Here is a 22132-nt window from a genome sequence, read left to right on the forward strand (position 1 = left end):
ACACAGCCTTGCTTGACACCATGGAAACTTTGGATTTCCTTTGATAGGTTCCCATAACGGTCGCATCTAACACGGATCCGAGTATTTTCATGTAATCTACGGATAAGAAGCAAAAGACGTCTGTCGATGTTTGTGGCATTTAATTTTTCCCAAAGTCTGTGCCGGGGTATCAAATCGAAAGCTGATTTGAAGTCTATAAAGGCTACATAGAGGGAGCCTCCTTTCTTTGAGGTGTATTTCTCCACTAGATGTTGCAATACCAGTCCTTGGTCTAGAGTTGATCTATGTGCCCTGAAACCAGCCTGGGCTTTCTTAAGGATGTGCTCCCGTTCCAGCCAGTCCGCAAACTTTTCACGTAAGTGAGTTGCATAGAGTTTGCTGATGATGCTTAAGAGACTGATTGGTCTGTAATTGGCTGGATCAAGTTTACAGCCTTTCTTGAATATGGGAACGATGATTGCCAATCCCCAGTCCTCTGGTATTATTGCTGTTTGATCTATGCTGGTGAATAGGCTGGCAAGGACTGGGGCCCACCAGTCAATACTGGCTTTAAGAAGCTCAGGAGAGATATTATCTGCTCCCGGGGCTTTTCTGTGTTTGAGTGCCTGAATAAGCCTCCTGACCTCCGCAACCGACACCGGAGGCCACTCGTCACCTGCCTCACACTGTGTTAGTGGCTGTGTCAAAGGCAGAGCTGAATATGAAGATTGGAAAAATGCCTCCCAAGTCCCTGCAGGTATAGTATACTCCACTTCTGAGGAGGTAGATCGCACTCCATTTGCTACCATTCTCCAGAAGGTGGCCGAGTCTCTCTCTCTGGATGCATCTATTAGGCATTTCCATTCTCTTTTCTGTGCCTGGAGTTTTTTGTTTTTGATCAGGATTTTATAATTTCGTTTATCTTCAAACCAGACCGTGGGGAGTTGGGGTAAGTTGGCAGATCTATAATTCTTGTATTTTTTCAGTAAGTTTAGCTTCATGTCCTGACATTCTTGATCAAACCAGGGTTTGGAGTTTTTATATACTGAGGATTGCCTACTTGAGCTGTTCCTTTTTTCCTTCAGGGAATCTTGAAGGAGTGAAATTAACTCCTGAAATAAATTTATTTTTAATTCATGGCTTGAGGAAGTTATAAGGTTATCTCTCTAATAAATAGCTGGTGCTTAATAAATAGCTGGTGTTTAATTTTGTTGCAAACAGATCAATAATAAGTAGATCACCTGGAAATTACCTGAGCATGCTCGCTTTCAGAAGCCATGTTTATTAAATCAAGAGAGCTGCACCAAGAATGAATTTGACATACTCGGTGGTAGGTGGGAGAAAAACGGTTTCTGAAGTCATGAGACCAATTGTGGCCGAGACCTTATGCAAGTCATATGAACATTCATGCCTTTCCAAGCTCTGGCAAACTGAAGGGGAAACAGATAACAAGAGAAAGGAATAAAATCAAACCGTCGGAAGACAGGAGAACATGGGAGAGGTACTATGCGGAAACGCTTTCAAGTCTAATTGCAGATGCTGCCATGAAGAGATCGAAGACTCATCGCAAGACACTATTCAGCCTAATGGAGCAGATTGTGTTTTGAAGGTAAGTGGTATTCCAGCCAGGCTTTGGAGTTACGTATATGGGAGAAGGAAAAAGGGGTCATATTTTCTATGGGATGTATATGGAAATCTCTGGAGTAGAGTCTCAGGGTACACCCATTAAAATGAATTGATCCAAGTTTATTTATTTCACATTTTTAAATACCATCTGTTTATATTATAAAAACCCCTCAAAGTGGTTCGGGTTAGTAATTATTTTTAATGGCTCTACTCTGAGTAGGACTTCCAATAGCAATAATCCTATGTAACTGAGTTGCAAAACAAGCATGAAGGAAAGCAAGATAATGCAAATTCATTGGTTCGTGCATTCTACGCAATATAACCACGTATGCACACAGCCCCAGTGTAAGAAATTGTGAAGAAATGAAAGATGTGGGCAAGAATATTTATATTTGGGTGCCTTATCTCTTGCCTTTTTGCCCTGGCCAGGCGAGAGAGCCAGACAAGATGCCAAAGCCAATGGATTCAACACAGCCACAGTGGTTCCAGACACTTCCGGTCCAAAAAGCTGGAAGACGACGGCAACGCCGTCTCAGTGATCCTTCTCAGGAGCTGGATTTTGCTGCGAGGTTTCAGTGGGTAAGCTTGCATAAAGTGATTAATAAAAGGCATTTATCGTCATGTATGCATTTAAAGGTAAAGGTAAGGGACGCAGGTGGCGCTGTGGGTTAAACCACAGAGCCTAGGACTTGCCAATCAGAAGGTCGGTGGTTCGAATCCCCGCCATGGGGTGAGCTCCCATTGCTCGGTCCCTGCTCCTGTCAACCTAGCAGTTCGAAAGCACATCAAAGTGCAAGTAGATAAATAGGTACCACTCAGGTGGGAAGGTAAACGGCGTTTCCGTGCATTGCTCTGGTTCGCCAGAAGTGGCTTAGTCATGCTGGCCAGGTGACCCGGAAGCTGTACGCTGGTTCCCTCAGCCAATAAAGCAAGATGAGCGCCGCAACCACAGAGTCGGTCACGACTGGACCTAATGGTCAGGGGTCCCTTTACCTTTACTTTATGCATTTAAAGGTAAAGGTAAGGGTCGCGAGTGGCGCTGTGGGTTAAACCACAGAGCCTAGGACTTGCCGATCAGAAGGTCAGTGGTTCGAATCCCCACAATGGGGTGAGCTTCCATTGCTCGGTCCCTGCTCCTAGCCAACCTAGCAGTTTGAAAGCACGTCAAAGTGCAAGTAGATAAATAGGTACCACTCTGGCGGGAAGGTAAATGGCGTTTCCGTGCGCTGCTCTGGTTCGCCAGAAGTGGCTTAGTCATGCTGGCCACATGACCCAGAAGCTGTACGCTGGCTCCCTCGGCCAATAAAGCAAGACGAGCGCCGCAACCCCAGAGTCGGTCACGACTGGACCTAATGGTCAGGGGTCCCTTTACCTTTACCTTTATGCGTTTAAATGTGCAGTCCAACCCATTGTAAATAAATTTGACAATAAATGTAATAGATGAGCCAATGATGATCACAGAATCATAGAAATGTAGAGTTGGATGGTACCCCAAAGGTCATCCAGTCTAACCCCGTGCAATGCAGGAATCTCAACTAAAGCATCAATGGAAAATGGCCATACAACCTCTGCTAAAAACCTCCAAGAAAGGACAGTCCACAACCTCCCAAAGGAGACTATTCCACTGTCTTAGCAGCTCTTACTGCCACTTGTGTTTGTTCCCACCCATCTTGAATCCCATCACCCCTTTTTTTTGGAAACGAACAGCTGCGGATTTGTTCCACATCATTTAATCAGCTGAAGATCAGCTGCTTATCCAGTTTGTCTGATGAATAATTTTGGGTAACTTCAAAAGCGTGTTCACTTCAATACCATACCAAATTCATCCAGTAATAAGTATCATCCGTTTTCCATTCATTGACAATATAGCCTGTGTTTCTGCTGGGTTTGAAACTCCTTTGTTAAATCTAGTACTGAATACAGGCTTTCTCTGTCCTCACCCTCATCTAAGCAAAGAAGAGGTCTCCCGTTTGGAAATGCTTCATCCTACCTGAATCTGGAGAAGCTGGGTGGGAGTTCTCATTCCACAGTATACAAAGGAATCAGCAGGTGAGTGATATTTGCAGGGTAAACCTTGGGTACTCTTGGACTAGTTGAACCTATAATGATTAAAATGGATCAGATAAATTGAGCACCATCAACTTAAGCATCACATGATAGATGAAGCATTACAAGAAACATTCCAGAATGCAAAGAAAATGTTTGCAGAGGAAATGAAAAGTCTGACATTTGTGCGTCTGTTCTAGGCTATAAAAAAGGTAGCTTGAAATAGTCATACTGAAGATAAGTGGTTTGGGGTCTAATTTTAGGCATCTGTAAACATTTGACGCGGGTGGTGCTGTGGGTTAAACCACAGAGCCTAGGACTTGCCGATCAGAAGGTCGGCGGTTCGAATGCCTGTGACGGGGTGAGCTCCCGTTGCTCGGTCCCTGCTCCTGCCCACCTAGCAGTTCGAAAGCAAATAAAAGTGCAAGTAGATAAATAGGTACCACTCCGGCGGGAAGGTAAACGGCGTTTCCGTGCGCTGCTCTGGTTCACCAGAAGCGGCTTAGTCATGCTGGCCACATGACCCGGAAGCTGTACACCAGCTCCCTCGGCCAATAAAGCAAGATAAGTGCCACAACCCCAGAGTTGGCCACAACTGGAGCTAATGGTCAGGGGTCGCTTTACCTTTTTAAACATTTGCAAAATGTTTTCTGAATGTTTATTTTATTTTTGTAATATTTTTTAAAAAAGTTTTCTTACACAATTATCTGAATATGATGCGTACAGCAAAGTTTGCCTGACCTGGATTAGAGGACATGTTTCAACTGCAGACACTGGGAGGGAAGATTTCTTTGTGAGTTGAAGATGGCACATAGACAAAGGTGTACCAGCTGGGCCACCAGGGCAAGGCTTTGGAGCAAAAGTCCACACACACACACGGCAATTGCAGCAGGGCTGATGACATATATTTTGAATTAAAGGAAGTAATGCACATGACCATATGGAGAATTCTCACCCTCTACAAATAATAATAATAATAAAAAAGTAGAGCCATCACCTTGCCAACAAAGGCCCGTATAGTAAAAGCTATGGTTTTCCCAGTAGTGATGTATGGAAGTGAAAGCTGGACCATAAAGAAGGCTGATCACCAAAGAATTGATGCTTTTGAATTCTGGTGCTGGAGGAGACTCTTGAGAGTCCCGTGGACTGCAAGAAGATCAAACCTCTCCATTCTGAAGGAAATCAGCCCTGAGTGCTCACTGGAAGGACAGATCCTGAAGCTGAGGCTCCAATACTTTGGCCACCTCATGAGAAGAGAAGACTCCCTGGAAAAGACCCTGATGTTGGGAAAGATGGAGGGCACAAGGAGAAGGGGACGACAGAGGACGAGATGGTTGGACAGTGTTCTCGAAGCTACCAGCATGAGTTTGACTAGACTGCGGGAGGCAGTGGAAGACAGAAGAGCCTGGCGTGCTCTGGTCCATGGGGTCACGAAGAGTCGGACACGACTAAACGACTAAACAACAACAACAAATAAGACCATTAAGTTCAGGCTCTAACATTACCTAACAGAATCACTGTTTAACTCCACTGCTTCCCTGCTGGAAAACTGTGGATATATGTTATTAAAGCACATATAAATATATTGGGCAACCATTAAAAGCAGTGGGTGCTCCATGCAGGTACTGTTTTCATGTGTCTGTAAAACTACATGTCATATAATACTATATGACCACAATGTGGAGAACAGGGGAAAGTTTTTTATCCTGTATTCTCAAAACTCGCAGAACATTGGATTGCGGGAGAAGTTTGATTCAATTCGCATTTAAAGGCCAACCAACCTAAATCACACTTTCTGAAATAATACACGAACCAAAATGCAGCCGTCCTTCAAAATTTGCACTTTCAGTGCAACTATCAGTAGAAGTAGCTTGCAAAAATGAAGAATATTAAACAAAACTGCTTTGCAGAAAAATGTGTACAGTATGTTAGAAAAAAAATTGCACTACAATGTTGTTGAGTTTCCATGACTTCTTTTCCAATAATAATTGGAAACTGGTGTGAGAAATGTGGACCTCCTGCAAAACTCTACAAATGAGTAAAACAACTTTTAATTTATGGCAACACAACAGCGTCATATTTCCCTGACACAGTAGTCACTGATTGTTCTTTTTCTTTTCTCTTTCTATTATTTTAAATTTTATTCATTGTTTTTTGGTTACAGGTATACCAAATACACCGTTCTGTTTATGTCAAATTAAATAAAAAGAATTTTTTTAAAACGTTACACGCATTAGTATGTAATGCACAACTTGCTTCATCAATGGTACTAAATCAGTTGACTGAACTAAACCAGTGGCTGAACTAGGTTGAAGCAGTTTTGTGTGTGCCTTAAATAGTGGATCCAGTTGTTATGACCAGGGTTTCATCAGCTGTGCTCTGTCCCTTTAGGATCTATGGACAGCTAGTAGCTTTGAAAGTCATCAGCCTGAAGACTGAGGAAGGAGTCCCTTGTACAACCATAAGAGAAGGTAAGATATTCGAAGTGGACACCATCTCTGGCAGCAGGGCTCAGTTCCTGAATCCACTTTCTGTACCAGGGCCAAGCCCTACAATATAGGAACTAATAAAAGTGAGTCTACATACATGCAGAGTACTAGTTCCTTGCCTCCAAACTATCTCATCTAGCAGGGCCAGGCTGCCTCAGGCATCTGATTTGGGGGGGTGGGGGGAGAGAGAGATGCATGTGGGATTTTCTGTCTCAGGTGCCTAAATAAACCTCATCAGCAGTACTATACACCTTGACTTTGGGAGAGGAAACAAGTTCCTGCTGTCTCTCAGGCAGCAAATTATACCTGGCAATTCCTGTCACATTCATACAATTAAGGAGGGATCCCTGCGACGGGGTGAGCTCCCGTTGCTCGGTCCCTGCTCCTGCCAACCTAGCAGTTCGAAAGCACGTCAAAGTGCAAGTACGGTGGTGCCTCGCAAGACGAAATTAATCCGTTCCGTGAGGCTCTTCGTATAGCGGTTTTTCGTCTTGCGAAGCAAGCCCATTGACAGCTTAGCGGATTAGCGCTATTAGCGGTTTAGCGGCTTTTAGTGGATCAGCTGATAAGCGGCTTATCAGCGGATCAACTAATAAGCGGCTTAGGGCTTAGGAAAAGGGGGGGGAGGGAAAAAACCCCGCAGGAACTCGCAAGACATTTTCGTCTTGCGAAGCAAGCCCATAGGGAAATTCGTTTTGCGAAGCGCCTCCAAAACGGAAAACCCTTTTGTCTTGCGAGGCGTTCGTCTTGCGGGGCACCACTGTAGATAAATAGGTACCACTCCGGCGGGAAGGTAAACAGCGTTTCCGTGTGCTGCTCTGGTTCGCCAGAAGTGGCTTAGTCATGCTGTACGCTGGCTCCCTCGGCCAATAAAGCGAAATGAGCGCCACAACCCCAGAGTCGGCCACGACTGGACCTAATGGTCAGGACCTTTACCTTTACCTAGCAGGGTAAAGGTATATTCCAGGGACGTCCAACTTCCAGGGGACTGCAATCTAGTCACATGATTAAAATCACGTTTTAGGGAGGAACAACCCAGTTTTTTGGGGGGGGGGGTTCAGGTCATAGGAAATATCTGTTTATCTGTTTATTTAGGGGTTTGGGTAAAATAAAATATTAAAAGGCTCACAAACAGATCGATAATGGCAGTCTGCCATGCAGAGGAAATTCCAGCTTCCGCTCTAGCAATCGAGACGATGGGGCGAGGGGGCAGGGCCGGATGGAGGAGCCAGCGATCTACCGTGATCTACCTTAACCTACTGGGGATCGATCAGTCGATCCCGATCAACCTGTTGGACATCCCTGGTATATTCTCACTAGAAGTGACTGGAGCTGCTTGGGAATTCTAAGAAACCAAAGAAATTGCAAGTTAAAAGACAGTTCAGTCCAGTCATGAACGAGTCTGGGGTTGCGGCGCTCATCTCGCTTTACTGGCCGAGGGAACCGGTGTTTGTCCGCAGACAGTTTTTCCAGATCATGTGGCCAGCATGACTATTCTGCTTCTGGCGAAACCAGAGCAGTGCACGGAAACGCCGTTTACCTTCCCACTGGAGTGGTACCTATTTATCTACTTGCACTTTGACGTGCTTTGAAACTGCTAGGTTGGCAGGAACTGGGACCGAACAACGGGAGCTCACCCCGTCGCGGGGATTCGAACTACCAAAATTGCAAGTTACTCAAGGGCAAAAAGTTACTCCTTTTGTTGGTGTGGTGCCAATACCTATTTTGAGAGTGTTTTCCCTCCATCATTGTTTTCGTTGATCTTGTACTGGGCAAAATGTCCAGAGTTTTCTTGGTGTCTCTGATTTGATGCATTAGATAAAGATTTTAATTATTGCCTTCAGGCCTTTAGATGCTCCCACTGATATAACATCCAAAAGCAGCTTGTTTAATTTTCCATTAAGACTGTTGCTTTAGTCTGCCTCTGAGTCCCAATGGAAACATATTTTCCCTTCTAAGGGGCAGATAAACAATTTAATGCCAGCCTCTAGAAAGAGCAAGTCCTGCAGAAATAATTTCTCATGGTGCTCCTAATTTTTTGTTCTTTCCCCCACTCAGCTCTGCATTTCATAATAGGGGTGAGCAAAAAAAAAAATAATGATCAAGATTGACGGTTAGATCTCGGGGGGATTTAACAATAGTCACAATTGAAAAAGGTTTTCTTTTTCTTTTCTAAATTTAGTTACTGTGATTTTAAAAGTTTGCGGGGAGGGAGAAAGGACTTACAGTGGATTTTTTGTGAACTGTGGAAGGGTTATCTGTTCAGTTGAAGTTCTGAACATGTATTTCTGGCATATACTATGAGCACATACTAAGAGCCACTCAGTTTCTAGGTATATGACACCTAATCACTATTTTGCACCTGTCTCCATTTGTGGATCTTGGGGTGCTAGTGAAAAAGCAAGGTATAGAGATCCCACAACAAGTCTGAAGTCTGCCCACCCATGTCCTAACTCATCCTGAATGAAATTGTGCATTGGGATAAATGAAAAAGACTAGATTTTGTCCAGCTAAGTCAGTGTTTCCCAAACTCAGGGTTTCCAGCTGTTTTGGACCACAACTCTCACCATCCCTTGCTAGCAAGACCAGTGGTCAGGGATGATGGGAGTTGTAGTCCAAAAACAGCTGGAGACCCAAGTCTGGGAGTCACTGAGCTAAGTCATACTCAGAACACAGGCAGTGCAATCAACAGACTTTTAAGTCATGATGATTAACAATTTCATCGCTTTTAGTGGCTCGTCCTTGAGTATGACTTGGGTACGTACACCTTAGTGCAGGCATGGCCAAACTTTGCCCTCCAGCTGTTTTGGGACTACAACTCCCATCATCCATAGCTAGCAGGACCAGTGGTCAGGGATGATGGGAATTGTATTCTCAAAACATCTGGAGGGCCAAGTTTGGCCATACCTGCAGTAGTGGCTTGAAATGCTGTGTTTCATGACAAATTTTTAGAGTTGTTCACATCAGAGAGGGGGCAGTGATGTCTTCACCCAATGTACATGACCTTTATGGTTTCTGTTATCTGTGTTTGCACGAGGACTGTCAATGTATGCTCACATTATGCTCTTACTCTCATGGGATTGAAATGTGTCTGAGAAAAAAAACATATTTCAATAAACTACAGGACTGATATAGATTGTGGCATTGTGTGAATAAGGCTTCAAAAATTCCCACATTTACTTGAATGTAATGCACACCTTTATTGGCCAAATTACATCGCAAAAATTAGGGTGTGCATTAGATTTGATGGTACATTTACATTCGCCAGAAAAAGCTTTCTGGGTTTTGAGGTTTTGAAAATTGAGGTGTGCATTAGATTCGATGGCGCATTTGTTGTTGTTTACTCGTTTAGTCATAGAGTCATAGAATCATAGAATCATAGAGTTGGAAGAGACCACAAGGGCCATTGAGTCCAACCCCCTGCCAAGCAGGAAACACCATCAGAGCACCCCTGACATATGGTTGTCAAGCCTCTGCTTAAAGACCTCCAAAGAAGGAGACTCCACCACACTCCTTGGCAGCAAATTCCACTGTCGAACAGCTCTTACTGTCAGGAAGTTCTTCCTAATATTTAGGTGGAATCTTCTTTTTTGTAGTTTGGATCCATTGCTCCGTGTCCGCTTCTCTGGAGCAGCAGAAAACAACCTTTCTCCCTCCTCTATGTGACATCCTTTTATATATTTGAACATGGCTATCATATCACCCCTTAACCTCCTCTTCTCCAGGCTAAACATGCCCAGCTCCCTTAGCCGTTCCTCATAAGGCATCGTTTCCAGGCCTTTGACCATTTTGGTTGCCCTCCTCTGGACACGTTCCAGTTTGTCAGTGTCCTTCTTGAACTGTGGTGCCCAGAACTGGACACAGTACTCCAGGTGAGGTCTGACCAGAGCAGAATACAGTGGCACTATTACTTCCCTTGATCTAGATGCTATACTCCTATTGATGCAGCCCAGAATTGCATTGGCTTTTTTAGCTGCCGCGTCACACTGTTGGCTCATGTGTCCGACTCTTCGTGACCCCATGGACCAGAGCACGCCAGGCACTCCTGTCTTCCACTGCCTCCCACAGTTTGGTCAAACTCATGCTGGTAGCTTCGAGAACACTCTCCAACCATCTCGTCCTCTGTCATCCCCTTCTCTTTGTGCCCTCCATCTTTCCCAACGTCAGGGTCTTTTCCAGGGAGTCTTCTCTTCTCATGAGGTGGCCAAAGTATTGGAGTCTCAGCTTCACGATCTGTCCTTCCAGTGAGCACTCAGGGCTGATTTCCTTCAGAATGGATTGGTTTGATCTTCTTGCAGTCCATGAGACTCTCAAGAGTCTCCTCCAGCACCATAATTCAAAAGCATCAATTCCTCGGCGATCAGCCTTCGTAGATTCACATAAATATGGTAGGAGTGGGAATGTGCTAGATGTGGAATAAGCAGCAATGTGAACATATCCAGAGTCGCATACAACCCTAAACTAGTAGGAGAGGGTAGTGTTCTTTTATGCCAGCATCTGGGGCTTTGCCCTATGCTATCATTGAGAGAGACCAATATCTAGGCTGTTTTGGTGTCTTGGTGCACCTCTAATGAGAAAAGCATGGTGGGAAAGGTTTCTAATTTTAACTGTTCTATCGTTTCTGAGGCAGTCCTTCTGTTTAAGAAGGACACAAAACGGGACCAGCTCCTGCTCAAAATTCCAGGTGTGGAAATGATGGGTAGTTGTATTTGACAAGGCAACCTTGCCTTGCTTTCTGTGCTGTTAAATTGTTTCCCCCTCTCGCAGACAGCAGGCTGACCCCTATTTATGTGTCCTTCTTTAGCATCTCTCCTCAAGAGCTTGAAGCATGCCAATATTGTGCTCCTTCATGACATCATACAAACCAAGGAGACCCTGACATTAGTCTTTGAGTATTTGGTGAGTTGATTTTATTTAGGGTTTGTGAGCTTTCTCATGAGCCAGTAAACAAACACTGGGTCTTATTTTTGCAGTGCTACAAAGCGTTTTATAGCAATGCGCAAGAGTCCATCATGGTGACATATGTTTCTGGCTTGCTTTCCCCAATTGCCTTTGCGAGTTATCTTCTCAGATCCCTAACTTCTCTTAAGTGACAGCTGCGTTTTAAAAACATGCTTCATTTGCAGAAAAGCTGGCAGGAACTGATTACTCTTGAAGCTGCCATGACAACAGACTCGTAAAACCACTGGTTTGTTCATTCACAAGCACACATGCAAAAACCTTTCCCTCCGTCACCATTTGAGTAATGATCCTTGTAAAAGCAGCACAAGCAGAGAAATACAGTGGTACCTCGGATTACGGATGCTTCAGGTTACAGACGCTTCAGTTAACAGGTTACAGACTTCGCTAATCCTGAAATAGTACCTCGAGTTAAGAACTTTGCTTCAGGATGAGAACAGAAATCGTGCAGCAGCGGCGCGGCGGCAGCAGGAGGCCCCATTAGCTAAAGTGGTACCTCAGGTAATAATAATAATAATAATAATAATAATAATAATAATAATAATAATAATTTATTATTTGTACCCCGCCCATCTGGCTGGGTTTCCTCAGCCACTCTGGGAGGCTTCCAACAAAGACAAAAAATACACTAAAATGTCACACAATTTCCCTGAACAGGGTTGCCTTCAGATGTCTTCTGAATGTCAGGTAGTTGTTTATCTCTTTGACATCTGATGGGAGGGAGGAACAGTTTCAGGTTAAAAACAGAACGAATTAAGTTCTTAACCCGAGGTACCACTGTAAAGTCATCAAGCTGTAAAGGTAAAGGTAAAGGAAACCCCTGACCATTAGGTCCAGTTGTGACCGACTCTGGGGTTGCGGCGCTCATCTCGCTTTATTGGCCGAGGGAGCCGGCGTACAGCTTCTGGGTCATGTGGCCAGCATGACTAAGCCGCTTCTGGCAAACCAGAGCAGTGCACGGAAACGCCGTTTACCTTCCCGCCGGAGCGGTACCTATTTATCTACTTGCACTTTGACGTGCTTTCGAACTGCTAGGTTGGCAGGAGCAGGGACCGAGCAACGGGAGCTCACCCCGTCACGGGGATTTGAACTGCCGACCTTCCGATCGGCAAGCCCTAGGCTCTGTGGTTTAACCCACAGTGAGGTATATGTAAATTCTCCTACCTTCTGTGTACAATCTTCTGGTGATACTCTGACAAACCTTTTGCGGGATTAATTCAGGCATTGTGTGGGGACCCTGAATTCTTCAGATGTTGTTGGCTAGTTCTCTCTTCAGCCCCAGCCAGCACGGCCTATAGTCAAGGATGATGAGAACTGTTGTCCAGGAGCATATGTAATGCCACAGGTTTCCCATTCTTGCATTAATCCTACAGAAGGAAGTGCAACCTCCATTAAGAACAGGCCAAACAAGACTTTTATATGCCCAAAGATGGAAGAACTCATTATTACCAACAGTGGAGGAATGCTTGTTAAAATTAATGGACTTAGCTGAGGTGGTGAAATTGACAAGCTTAATCAGAGAAAAGTCATTGTTAACATTTACTAAGGATTGGAAACCTCTCATAGACTTTTTGCATGAAAAAGAAAAAGAAATAAAGACATTTGGGTTTGAGGATTGAAGAGAACAATCAATAGAAAGTGGCTTTTATACTGGAGTGGATGACGTGAGTAATGCTTGTATATAGCAGTGAGGCAAAGAATCAAAAGTTCTTCAGTTCTTAACTTTCTTCCTCTCTTGATTCTGGATTGTTCTATTGATGTTTTAATATGCTGTAAACCGCTTTGAGATTTTTATTTAGAAATATAAAGTGGTATAATAATAATAATAATAATAAAGATCTTTTCTCTCCCTTTATATCTATCTCTTTCTTTTCACCTTTCTCCTCTTTTCTTCTTTTTGCCTTTAAATTAACATTTTAGTTTGGACAAAAAAAGGATATTTGATAATAATCTTTGTATTTTTATTTCTAAACCCTAATAAAAATGTATTTTAAAAAGAAGAAGAAGAAGAAGAAAAACAGGCCAAACAACACCTCCACAGCCAGGAGGGCCACCTACCAGCAGCCTCCATGGTGTCTGGGTTCTGCCTCAATTTCTCAGCTCTCATCTTAATCTTCTATTGACTCCAGGCATAGCTTTTAATTATCAAAATTGCAGAAGGCAGAGAAGGGAAATGTTCCTTCCCCTGCTGAGATCCTGTAGAAACATCTCTTCTGAAGCTAATATTTGTACTGGGATGACATGTACACATACATTGGCTCAGAGGAGGGATTTTCCTCAGGACCTCAGCAGGGGTGGAAAGGGTTAAATGACCCCTCCCTGGTTGTTCTCATTACGATGATTGTCAGCCGCTCTCCAGCAGATGCAATTTGCCCTTTTAAAAGACTCCTACATCATGAAAGTATTGCAGCCCATGTTAATGTACTTTATATATTGTGATGCGGGTGGCACCGTGGGTTAAACCACAGAGCCTAGGACTTGCCAATCTGAAGGTCGGCGGTTCAAATCCCCGTGACGGGGTGAGCTCCCATTGCTCGGTCCCTGCTCCTGTCAACCTAGCAATTCGAAAGCACATCAAAGTGCAAGTAGATAAATAGGTACCGCTCTGGCGGGAAGGTAAACTGCATTTCTGTGCGCTGCTCTGGTTCACTAGAAGCGGCTTAGTCATCCTGGTCACGTGACCCAGAAGCTGTACGCTGGCTTCCTCGGCCAATAAAGCGAGATGAGTGCCACAACCCCAGAGTTGGCCACGACTGGACGTAATGGTCAGGGGTCCCTTTATCTTTTTATATTGTGATATCTTGCTCGCATGGTCGACACACTTTTAAATGGCTGTGTGTTGAAAGTAAAGATGGATTCAGATCATGTTCTTTTGGCTCAGCATAGTACAAGGAACTGGCATCAATTGGTGTAGCATCGTATTTTTCACTCTATGACGCACCAGACCATAAGGTGCATCTAGTTTTTGGAGGAGGAAAACAAGAAAAAAAATATTCTGAATCCCAGAAGCCAGAACAGCAAGAGGGATCTGGCTTCTAGGATAGCCTCTGGCTGTTCTGGCTTCTGGTATAGCCGCGGGAAGCCTCTTCAGGGCAGCAGGATGAAGGCTCCCTCTGCCCGGAAGAGGCTACCACTGCTAAGGCAGAGGCCAGGAGAGGCGCTTTGCTGAAGGGGCGCTGCGCAGAGAGGGAGAGCTGTGCAGCGCCCCTTCAGTGAAGCGGAAGGAGGAACAGAAGGGGCTCTGTTCCTCCTCCTGCTTCGCTGAAGGGGCGCTGCACAGCTCTCCCTCTCTGCGCAGCGCCATTCGCTCCATTAAACGCGCTCACATTTCCCCTTTTAGGAGGAAGAAAGTGTGTCTTGTGGAGTGAAAAATATGGTATTTGTGTGTCCCCAAGGCACACACAAAGCTCCAGGAGGAGAGTTTCCATCTCCCCATACAATGCCCTACTGGTTTCATCAACAAGGGGCTGGCGGGAGGCTTGTGCAAAGCACACATGTGGCTGCACGGAAGTATCTAAGAAAATTGGGTTCACCGCCCTCAATTCCATTTCCTGTCTATTTATTTAGCACACAGACTTGGCACAGTACATGTCCCAGCATCCTGGTGGGCTTCGTCTTTATAATGTTAAGGTAAGTTCTTGAAGAAAAATGTACTGTTCTTAAGTGTGCAACAGTTCAATCCTACGCATGTCTACTCAGAAGTAAGTCCCATTGGGTTCAATAGGAGGCGCTCCCAGGTGAGTAGACATGGGATTATAGATCATATACCAAGAGCAGCTCTGGTTATTGGATAGATTATTTCGCTGAACTGAGGAGACCTGGGACTCAGCTACACAGGTCAATTATAACATTAAAAATGTGACACCAGATGGTGCTGTAGTGCAGCAATCCGAAGTCAATAGTAAATTGCATTGTGAGCTATATATATTTTCATTGCATTTTTTTATATCTGTGTAGATCCAGCCTTGGTTCAAATCTCTGGTTGGTTGGTTGGTTGGTTGGTTAGTTGGCTATATATTTATTTTACAGTTTCTGTCCTGCTTCTAAGCCCATGCATGGGTGCTCAAAAATTATCAGTTGCAATAAAAAGAGGTTTGGTTTCTTCTTCTTCTTCTTCTTCAAAGAAATCAGTTCCATTCATACATAAATACAACTACAAAGCTCATTTAGCAAGTCTCTCTCTTGCAGCTGCACCTATCTTGCAGAGGTCTTGCAATAAGTGAGACCTTGAAATGTTTTTTTTAAAGCTGTAGACAGGTATGTCCATTGGTACCAAACGTAAATAATTTGATTTGCTCTGAAGCAAAGTACCCCATAATAGTCTATTGCCTCAGCCTGTGCTGTTGATTATAAGTAGCTTTCAAGGGTTTTATGTACAGTGGTACCTCGGGTTAAGTACTTAATTCGTTCCGGAGGTCTGTTCTTAACCTGAAACTGTTCTTAACCTGAAGCACCACTTTAGCTAATGGGGCCTCCTGCTGCCTCTGCACCACCGGAGCACGATTTCTGTTCTCATCCTGAAGCAAAGTTCTTAACCCGAGGTAATATTTCTGGGTTAGCAGAGTCTGTAACCTGAAGTGTATGTAACCCAAACATATGTAATCCGAGGTACCACTGTATTTGCTTACTTTTCTATCAAGGGTTTATCCTTTTGCTTGAAATGCCGCAGTAAAACTGATCAGTCATGAACCAATTATGTCCTGTTTCTGTCTGCCAGCTCTTTATGTTCCAGCTTCTGCGAGCCTTGGCTTTCATCCACGAACACCGCATCCTTCACCGGGACCTGAAACCTCAGAACCTCCTCCTCAGTTGCCTGGGAGAGCTTAAGCTAGCTGATTTTGGTAAGCCATCATTGTCAGACTGCTGGACAATAGCCAGACCTTCTGGCAAAGGCCAGCTTTCCCATCTTTGACAGGGTTTTTTTTTTTTTTTTTGCTTTCACTGATCTTTTGGAGGAGCACATTGCTGTTTAGTGTCTTTTGTCATCATCCCTCTCCTACGTATAACATAATATAAACAAAGAATTTAGAAAATATCCCTGGATGAAACCAATTGACTTCAAATGAGAATTCTCTCCAGCTCCATAGGGAACGCATACCTGCCAACAGTTGAAAATTAAAAGTAAGGGGCAGAGATCCATAGTTCATTGGCAGGGCATATTGTACAGCCATCAGCATTGCTTTCAATACTAAGGTTAAAAATTGCCTTTTTGTATGTATGGAATAGCCCTTGGTGAAAACAGTTGACTTTAACTCACACAGACATGACACATCTTGTGTGCGTGTTCTTGCAATTGCTTGTTTCATTTATTGCAATTATTTATTTCATTGGCATCTGTTTGGCTGCATTTTCATAGCTGGCCTTGTAGCTTGGGTTTCCATCTTTGCACAGGGACGAGTCCGTTTCTGGAGAGGGCATTAATGTTAAATCTACACTTGTAGGAAAGTAGCAAAAAAATAAATGTAATAAATTTAGCTCCCTAGCTAATAAGAGTTAAATGAGTCTGCTGTTCCATGTACAAAGGCCCTTGGGCTCTTTGTACTGCTGTGGCAATTATGTACACTTTAAGGCCCCTTCATGTAATGTCCTTGTCTATTAAAATGACTCAGAGACATCCAGAATGTTCAAACTGAACCATAACATCGGGCACTTAAACTCCCGGTAATGAACCAATTAAGTGGCAGCACTTGGAAATAATCTAGTTTAATGCCCATGAAGCTACTGGGGGAAATTATCTTAAATCCAAGTGCTTTGACTTAAGCTGAATTGAGGAGTTGGGGTTGGCTGCTCACTTTATATTGACACTAGTGGGAAGTGCCCACTGCTGCCCAGGAATTTGTAGAACCCCCCCCACAAAACCCAGTGATTTTAAAATAGATGTTGTAATTTGTAAGCTTGGACCCATCACGCTAACAATTGGATGAAGTCACACCAAAGCCATGTTTTGGTTCGCCATTTTAATTCAAAATGGCGCCTTATATCCAAACGTTGATGAAGGCTGCCACCCCCATTTTGGGAACCCATTGGCGATGATATCTCAAGAGGCGGCTGAACACCTAGTGATCAAACAGACAAACCATTTTATTTCCAAAATACACAGTAGATGAGTTAGCTGTTGGAACCTCCATACGACCGAGCTGAAATGGCTCTCCTCCTCGTCGTATCTTCGGAGTCCATCTAGGCTCTCCTCCAAAGGTGATTAACGACCTAAGCCTTTGAATGAGGCTTCAGGCACGCTCCCCATTACGCAGAATACCCAGACAGCAGAAAGAGCCAGAAATATGTGCTACATTGCTGCTTTTATTTCTAACTATGCCAACAAAGGTCCGTACAGTAAAAGCTATGGTTTTCCCAGTAGTGATGTATGGAAGTGAGAGCTGGACCATCAAGAAGGCTGATTGCTGAAGAATTGATGCATTTGAATTATGGTGCTGGAGGAGACTCTTGAGAGTCCCATGGACTGCAAAAAGATCAAACCTCTCCATTCTGAAGGAAATCAGCCCTGAGTGCTCACTGGAAGGACAGATCCGGAAGCTGAGGCTCCAATACTTTGGTCGCCTCATGAGAAGAGAAGACTCTCTGGAAAAGACCCTGATGTTGGGAAAGATGGAGGGCACAAGGAGAAGGGGATGACAGAGGACGAGATGGTTGGACAGTGTTCTCGAAGCTACCAGCATGAGTTTGACTAGACTGCAGGAGGCAGTGGAAGACAGAAGAGCCTGGCGTGCTCTGGTCCAGGGGGTCACGAAGAGTCAGACATGACTAAACGACTAAACAACAACAACAATGCAGGACAGAAAAGAACATGCGTCTGCTCTCTGTGAGAGACAGAGAACAACAGGGAACAAAAGAAACAGGAAACCAGAAACTTCAACATCTGTCTCCCGTCTCCAGTGAGACTTCCAACAGTCTGGAATGTCAACAGAGTCTTGTGACTCCAAAAACTGCACAGTGGCATAACAGAAATCTAACATCCTCCCCCTTTCTGTGAACACCACTGGGCAATGTGTCAGTACAATCCCAGTACGAACCCAGTTTCTGTACATAGGTAAAGTGTTGATCCCTTGGAACAACCTTGGACAATAAATCAGCAGGAATTAGGCTTATGCTCAAACTTGCTGCAGAGGAGAATCTACAGGTTTCTCATCACAATGTGAATACAGTGTTGACATCGGCCAATAAGTGTAAGATACGGAGAGTTTAGATATTTGGGTCTCTAGGTTATTCAGAAACTGAAAAGCCACCAAAAAGTGGCTGTATGTTCAAGGCCTTGCATGGCTATCTATACTGGAAACTCATTTGAAATCATTCACATCAAAAAGGTGTGAAATAATAGTAATGGGTTGATGTTGCAGTTAATGGTAAAGGAAAATTTCATAAAGGCTAAAATCCTAATCCTGTCTATTAAGAAGTAACAAAGTGTTGTAGTTGTTTTTTAATTTACTGGGGCTTATCTCCAGGTAGGAATGCAGGGGAAATTTGGCTCTATTTGCATTTAAAGGCTAACCTACCTAATTTTCACTTTCTGAAAAAATGTGTGAACCGAAACAGTCATCCTTCAGAATTCACATTTCTCTGAATTTTGCAATGCAATTCTCCCACTAAGTGACGTCCAGAAAAAGGCATGTACTGGGGTAAAGTGTGCATTAAATGTATATATGAGTGAAAATAACATACAGAAATGCATGTCATTAGGGAAAATCACACTATTAAATATGTATATTAGGCAAAATTACATGGTAAAACATTAGAAGTTAGTACTAAATTGCTGATGAATGATTTTTCAAAAATTCTGCAAGCTGATGTGGAACTGAATTTGAAATTGAATAATTAGAAACTGAGAGAAACCAAAATTGACAGGATTGCACATCGCTTAGGATTGCAGCCTAACCTTGATAGAAATGGCTGTGATAGGCCAGGCTTGACTACTGTAATTCGCTCTATGCGGGGCTGCCCTTGAAGCTCTCCCAGAAACTCCAGAGGGTGCAGAATGCTGCAGCGAGGCTCCTCACGGGGTCTCTGCCATGGGAGCATATTCACTCAGTGCTTTTCCAGCTCCACTGACTCTCGGTTGAGTACAGGGTGAGATTTAAGGTGCTGGTTTTGACCTTTAAAGCCCTTCACAGCCTAGGACCCTCGTACCTACGGGACAGCCTCTCCTGGTATGCCCCCCCGGAGGACCTTAAGGTCCATATATAGCAATATCCTAGAGGTCCCGGGCCCTAAGGAAGTCAGGTTAGCTTCCAACCAGAGCCAGGGCCTTTTCAACACTGGCTCCGGCCTGGTGGAATGCTCTGTCTCTTGAGACCAGGGCCCTGCAGGATCTGATCTCTTTCCGCGGGGCCCTCCCCCTCTTTCTTTTTCCTTTCTCCTCCTATGAAGAGATTGCTCCCTAATTGTTTTAATGTTGTATCTTAATCTTTTAAATTGTATTTTAATCAACTTGTTTTTTTTATTGGTTGTTAGCCGCCCTGAGCCCGGTCTTGGCCGGGGAGGGTGGGTTATAAATAAATTATTATTATTATTATTATTATTATTATTATTATTATTAATGCTATAGAGAGTGTATTGGAATTATAATTTCATGCATGGTTTTAAATGACTTGTTTCTTGGCAGGTCTTGCTCGTGCCAAGTCCCTTCCCAGTCAAACGTACTCTGCTGAAGTGGTGACATTGGGGTACCGACCTCCTGATGTGCTGCTGGGAGCCACTGACTATACTGCTGATGTGGATATCTGGTGAGAGCCAGCTGTGGAGATGCTGTAAATCATGTTGAGCGTAGCAGTCTTCCCCTTTCAAGCATATACAGAACATTGGCAGGGTGCAATAAGAGCACTTTTTGAGACCATCATTAAAAATCACTTGAACTACATAAAAATTAGGGATGTGGGTGGCGCTGTGGATTAAACCACAGAGCCTAGGACTTGCCAATCAGAAGGTCAGTGGTTCGAATCCCCACAATGGGGTGAGCTCCCATTGTTCGGTCCCTGCTCCCCACCAACCTAGCAGTTCGAAAGCACGTCAAAGTGCAAGTAGATAAATAGCTACCGCTCCGGCGGGAAGGTAAACGGCATTTCTGTGCGCTGCTCTGGTTCATCAGAAGTGGCTTAGTCATGCTGGCCACATGACCCGGAAGCTGGCCAATAAAGCGAGATGAGCACCGCAACCCCAGAGTCGGTCACGACTGGACCTAATGGTCAGGAGTCCCTTTAGCTTCACCTTTACATAAAAAGTAACTTTGCAAACATAATAAAAGGAAGAACTTTACTCAACTTTCAAGGCTGACACAGAAGTGAGGTTTGTGGAACCTAGATCCCTACCCCCAAGCCAACTGATACCACCAATTTCTAGATTTGAATTGGACTTGAGCCCCTATCAGAGTAGATATGGAGATTCTTCCCTCTCTCTTGCTGAGATAGGTCCAGAAGAACATAGAAGCAGAAGTGAGATATTTTACCATGCCCTTGTGTTCGTGGTGAGGAGCACCACACATGCCACTACTCACTCAATATCAGCATGGTAAATGCACACCTGACAGTATGCTGAGAGGAGTTTTTATCTCTCTTCAACTAATATACAAAGTCCCTTTAGCAATGATGGCAGGAGGGCTAGAGCCAGTGTGGTGTAGTGGTTAAGAGCGGTGGACTCGTAATCTGGTGAACCGGGTTCGCGTCTCCGCTCCTCCACATGTAGCTGCTGGGTGACCTTGGGCTAGTCACACTTCTCTCTGAAGTCTCTCAGCCCCACTCACCTCACAGAGTGCTATCGGCCAGTGCTATCCCAGAAACTGGGATGCGTGAAGGGGGTGCCATTTTCTGGACTGACACCACCCCCTCCCTATTCCCAGAAGCTGCTCATATACCGTATTTTTCGCTCCATAAAAGGCACTTTTTTCCTCCTAAAAAGTAAGGGGAAATGTCTGTGAGTCTTATGGAGTGAATGTGTGGTCCATCGCTGGCTCCCTTTCTGGCCCCACCCCCTTGCCCAGGCCTCCATTGTTGAATGTTCTTCAGATGGAGGCTGTTTCTTACCCCAGTGACATGTGACTGGCTGATTAGATTATCTGTCTGGAAACTGTACATTATTACATGAGGACTGTTCCACAGCATTTGATATTTTCATTTACATACATTCATTTGAAATAAGATGGGTTTGGGTTTATGAAGCAATTCTATATCCTCCCACCATGCTGACGAAGAATTCTACGAAACAGTAGTCAATATCTGGAATCCCTGTTCAGTGTTGGACATCATCTTTGCTGAATATACAAAGCTTCACATCGTACAAAGTCTGGTACCTCGCTTCATTTAAAGATTTTCATAGACTTTGAGACTAAAGATTTCATTTTGTACTTGTTATGGTTTGAAGATCTATAAAGATTAGAGGTCGGCTGGCAAGCTCTACGGTACGTGGCCTTGAAGACGAAGCTCTGGCTATGGCTCAAGCTTTGTTTTAAACCAGTGGGTGTTGACCCCTTGATATTGGGGGATGATTTTCAATCATCGTGGGAAAGGGAGGTCATTAACGAGGTTCAATCCTGTGGATTGTCTCACCTTTACTTTGAGTCTATGACGTACAATCAAGCTAGAGAGGTGATCTCCTGGAGACTGAGTGATATTGCCAGACAAGAGGACATAGCCCAGGTAAAACCTGGGATGTTCCTAGGGGACCAGATTTATCGGACCATACCAGCCCCCTACCTTGCAGAAATCCACTATGTGGAATACCGCAGACTTCTTACAGCGGCTAGATTAAATGTCCTTGACTCTGCGATATTGTGGGGAAGGTACAGGGGAGTACCATACGCCCAGAGAACCTGTCATTGTGCTATCGGTGTGGTTGAGTCCACCGAACACATTCTCTTGACTTGCCCTTCTTATGCAGAGCTTAGACAAAACTTTATAGACCCACTCCTATGTCAACTTAGCTTCCTACCTGGAGAAAACCAGGTTTTACACTTGCTGAATAATGTCACCAGAGCTATACCTTTCTTGGTGGCCAAATTTCTTTTTTTAGCCTTTAAGCGTCACAAG

The 22132-nt window shown here is 44.1% G+C and overlaps 1 protein-coding gene across 1 annotated transcript in view; it reads left to right on the top strand.

Annotated features, from left to right (window-relative positions):
• The first annotated feature begins 1178 nt into the window (after positions 1-1178).
• CDK15 (cyclin dependent kinase 15) overlaps positions 1179-22132 on the top strand; it is a 59576-nt gene continuing 38622 nt past the window's right edge. Inside the window, 9 exon segments of the mRNA XM_081841176.1 lie at positions 1179-1460; positions 1463-1588; positions 2035-2184; positions 3557-3654; positions 6043-6122; positions 10945-11039; positions 14667-14729; positions 15817-15940; positions 19717-19837. Coding sequence (XP_081697302.1) covers positions 1377-1460; positions 1463-1588; positions 2035-2184; positions 3557-3654; positions 6043-6122; positions 10945-11039; positions 14667-14729; positions 15817-15940; positions 19717-19837 — 941 coding nt within the window. The 5' untranslated portion in view covers positions 1179-1376.

Source organism: Podarcis erhardii (assembly GCF_964252035.2).
Source record: "Podarcis erhardii genome assembly, chromosome: 1".
Classification (NCBI taxonomy): domain Eukaryota; kingdom Metazoa; phylum Chordata; class Lepidosauria; order Squamata; family Lacertidae; genus Podarcis; species Podarcis erhardii.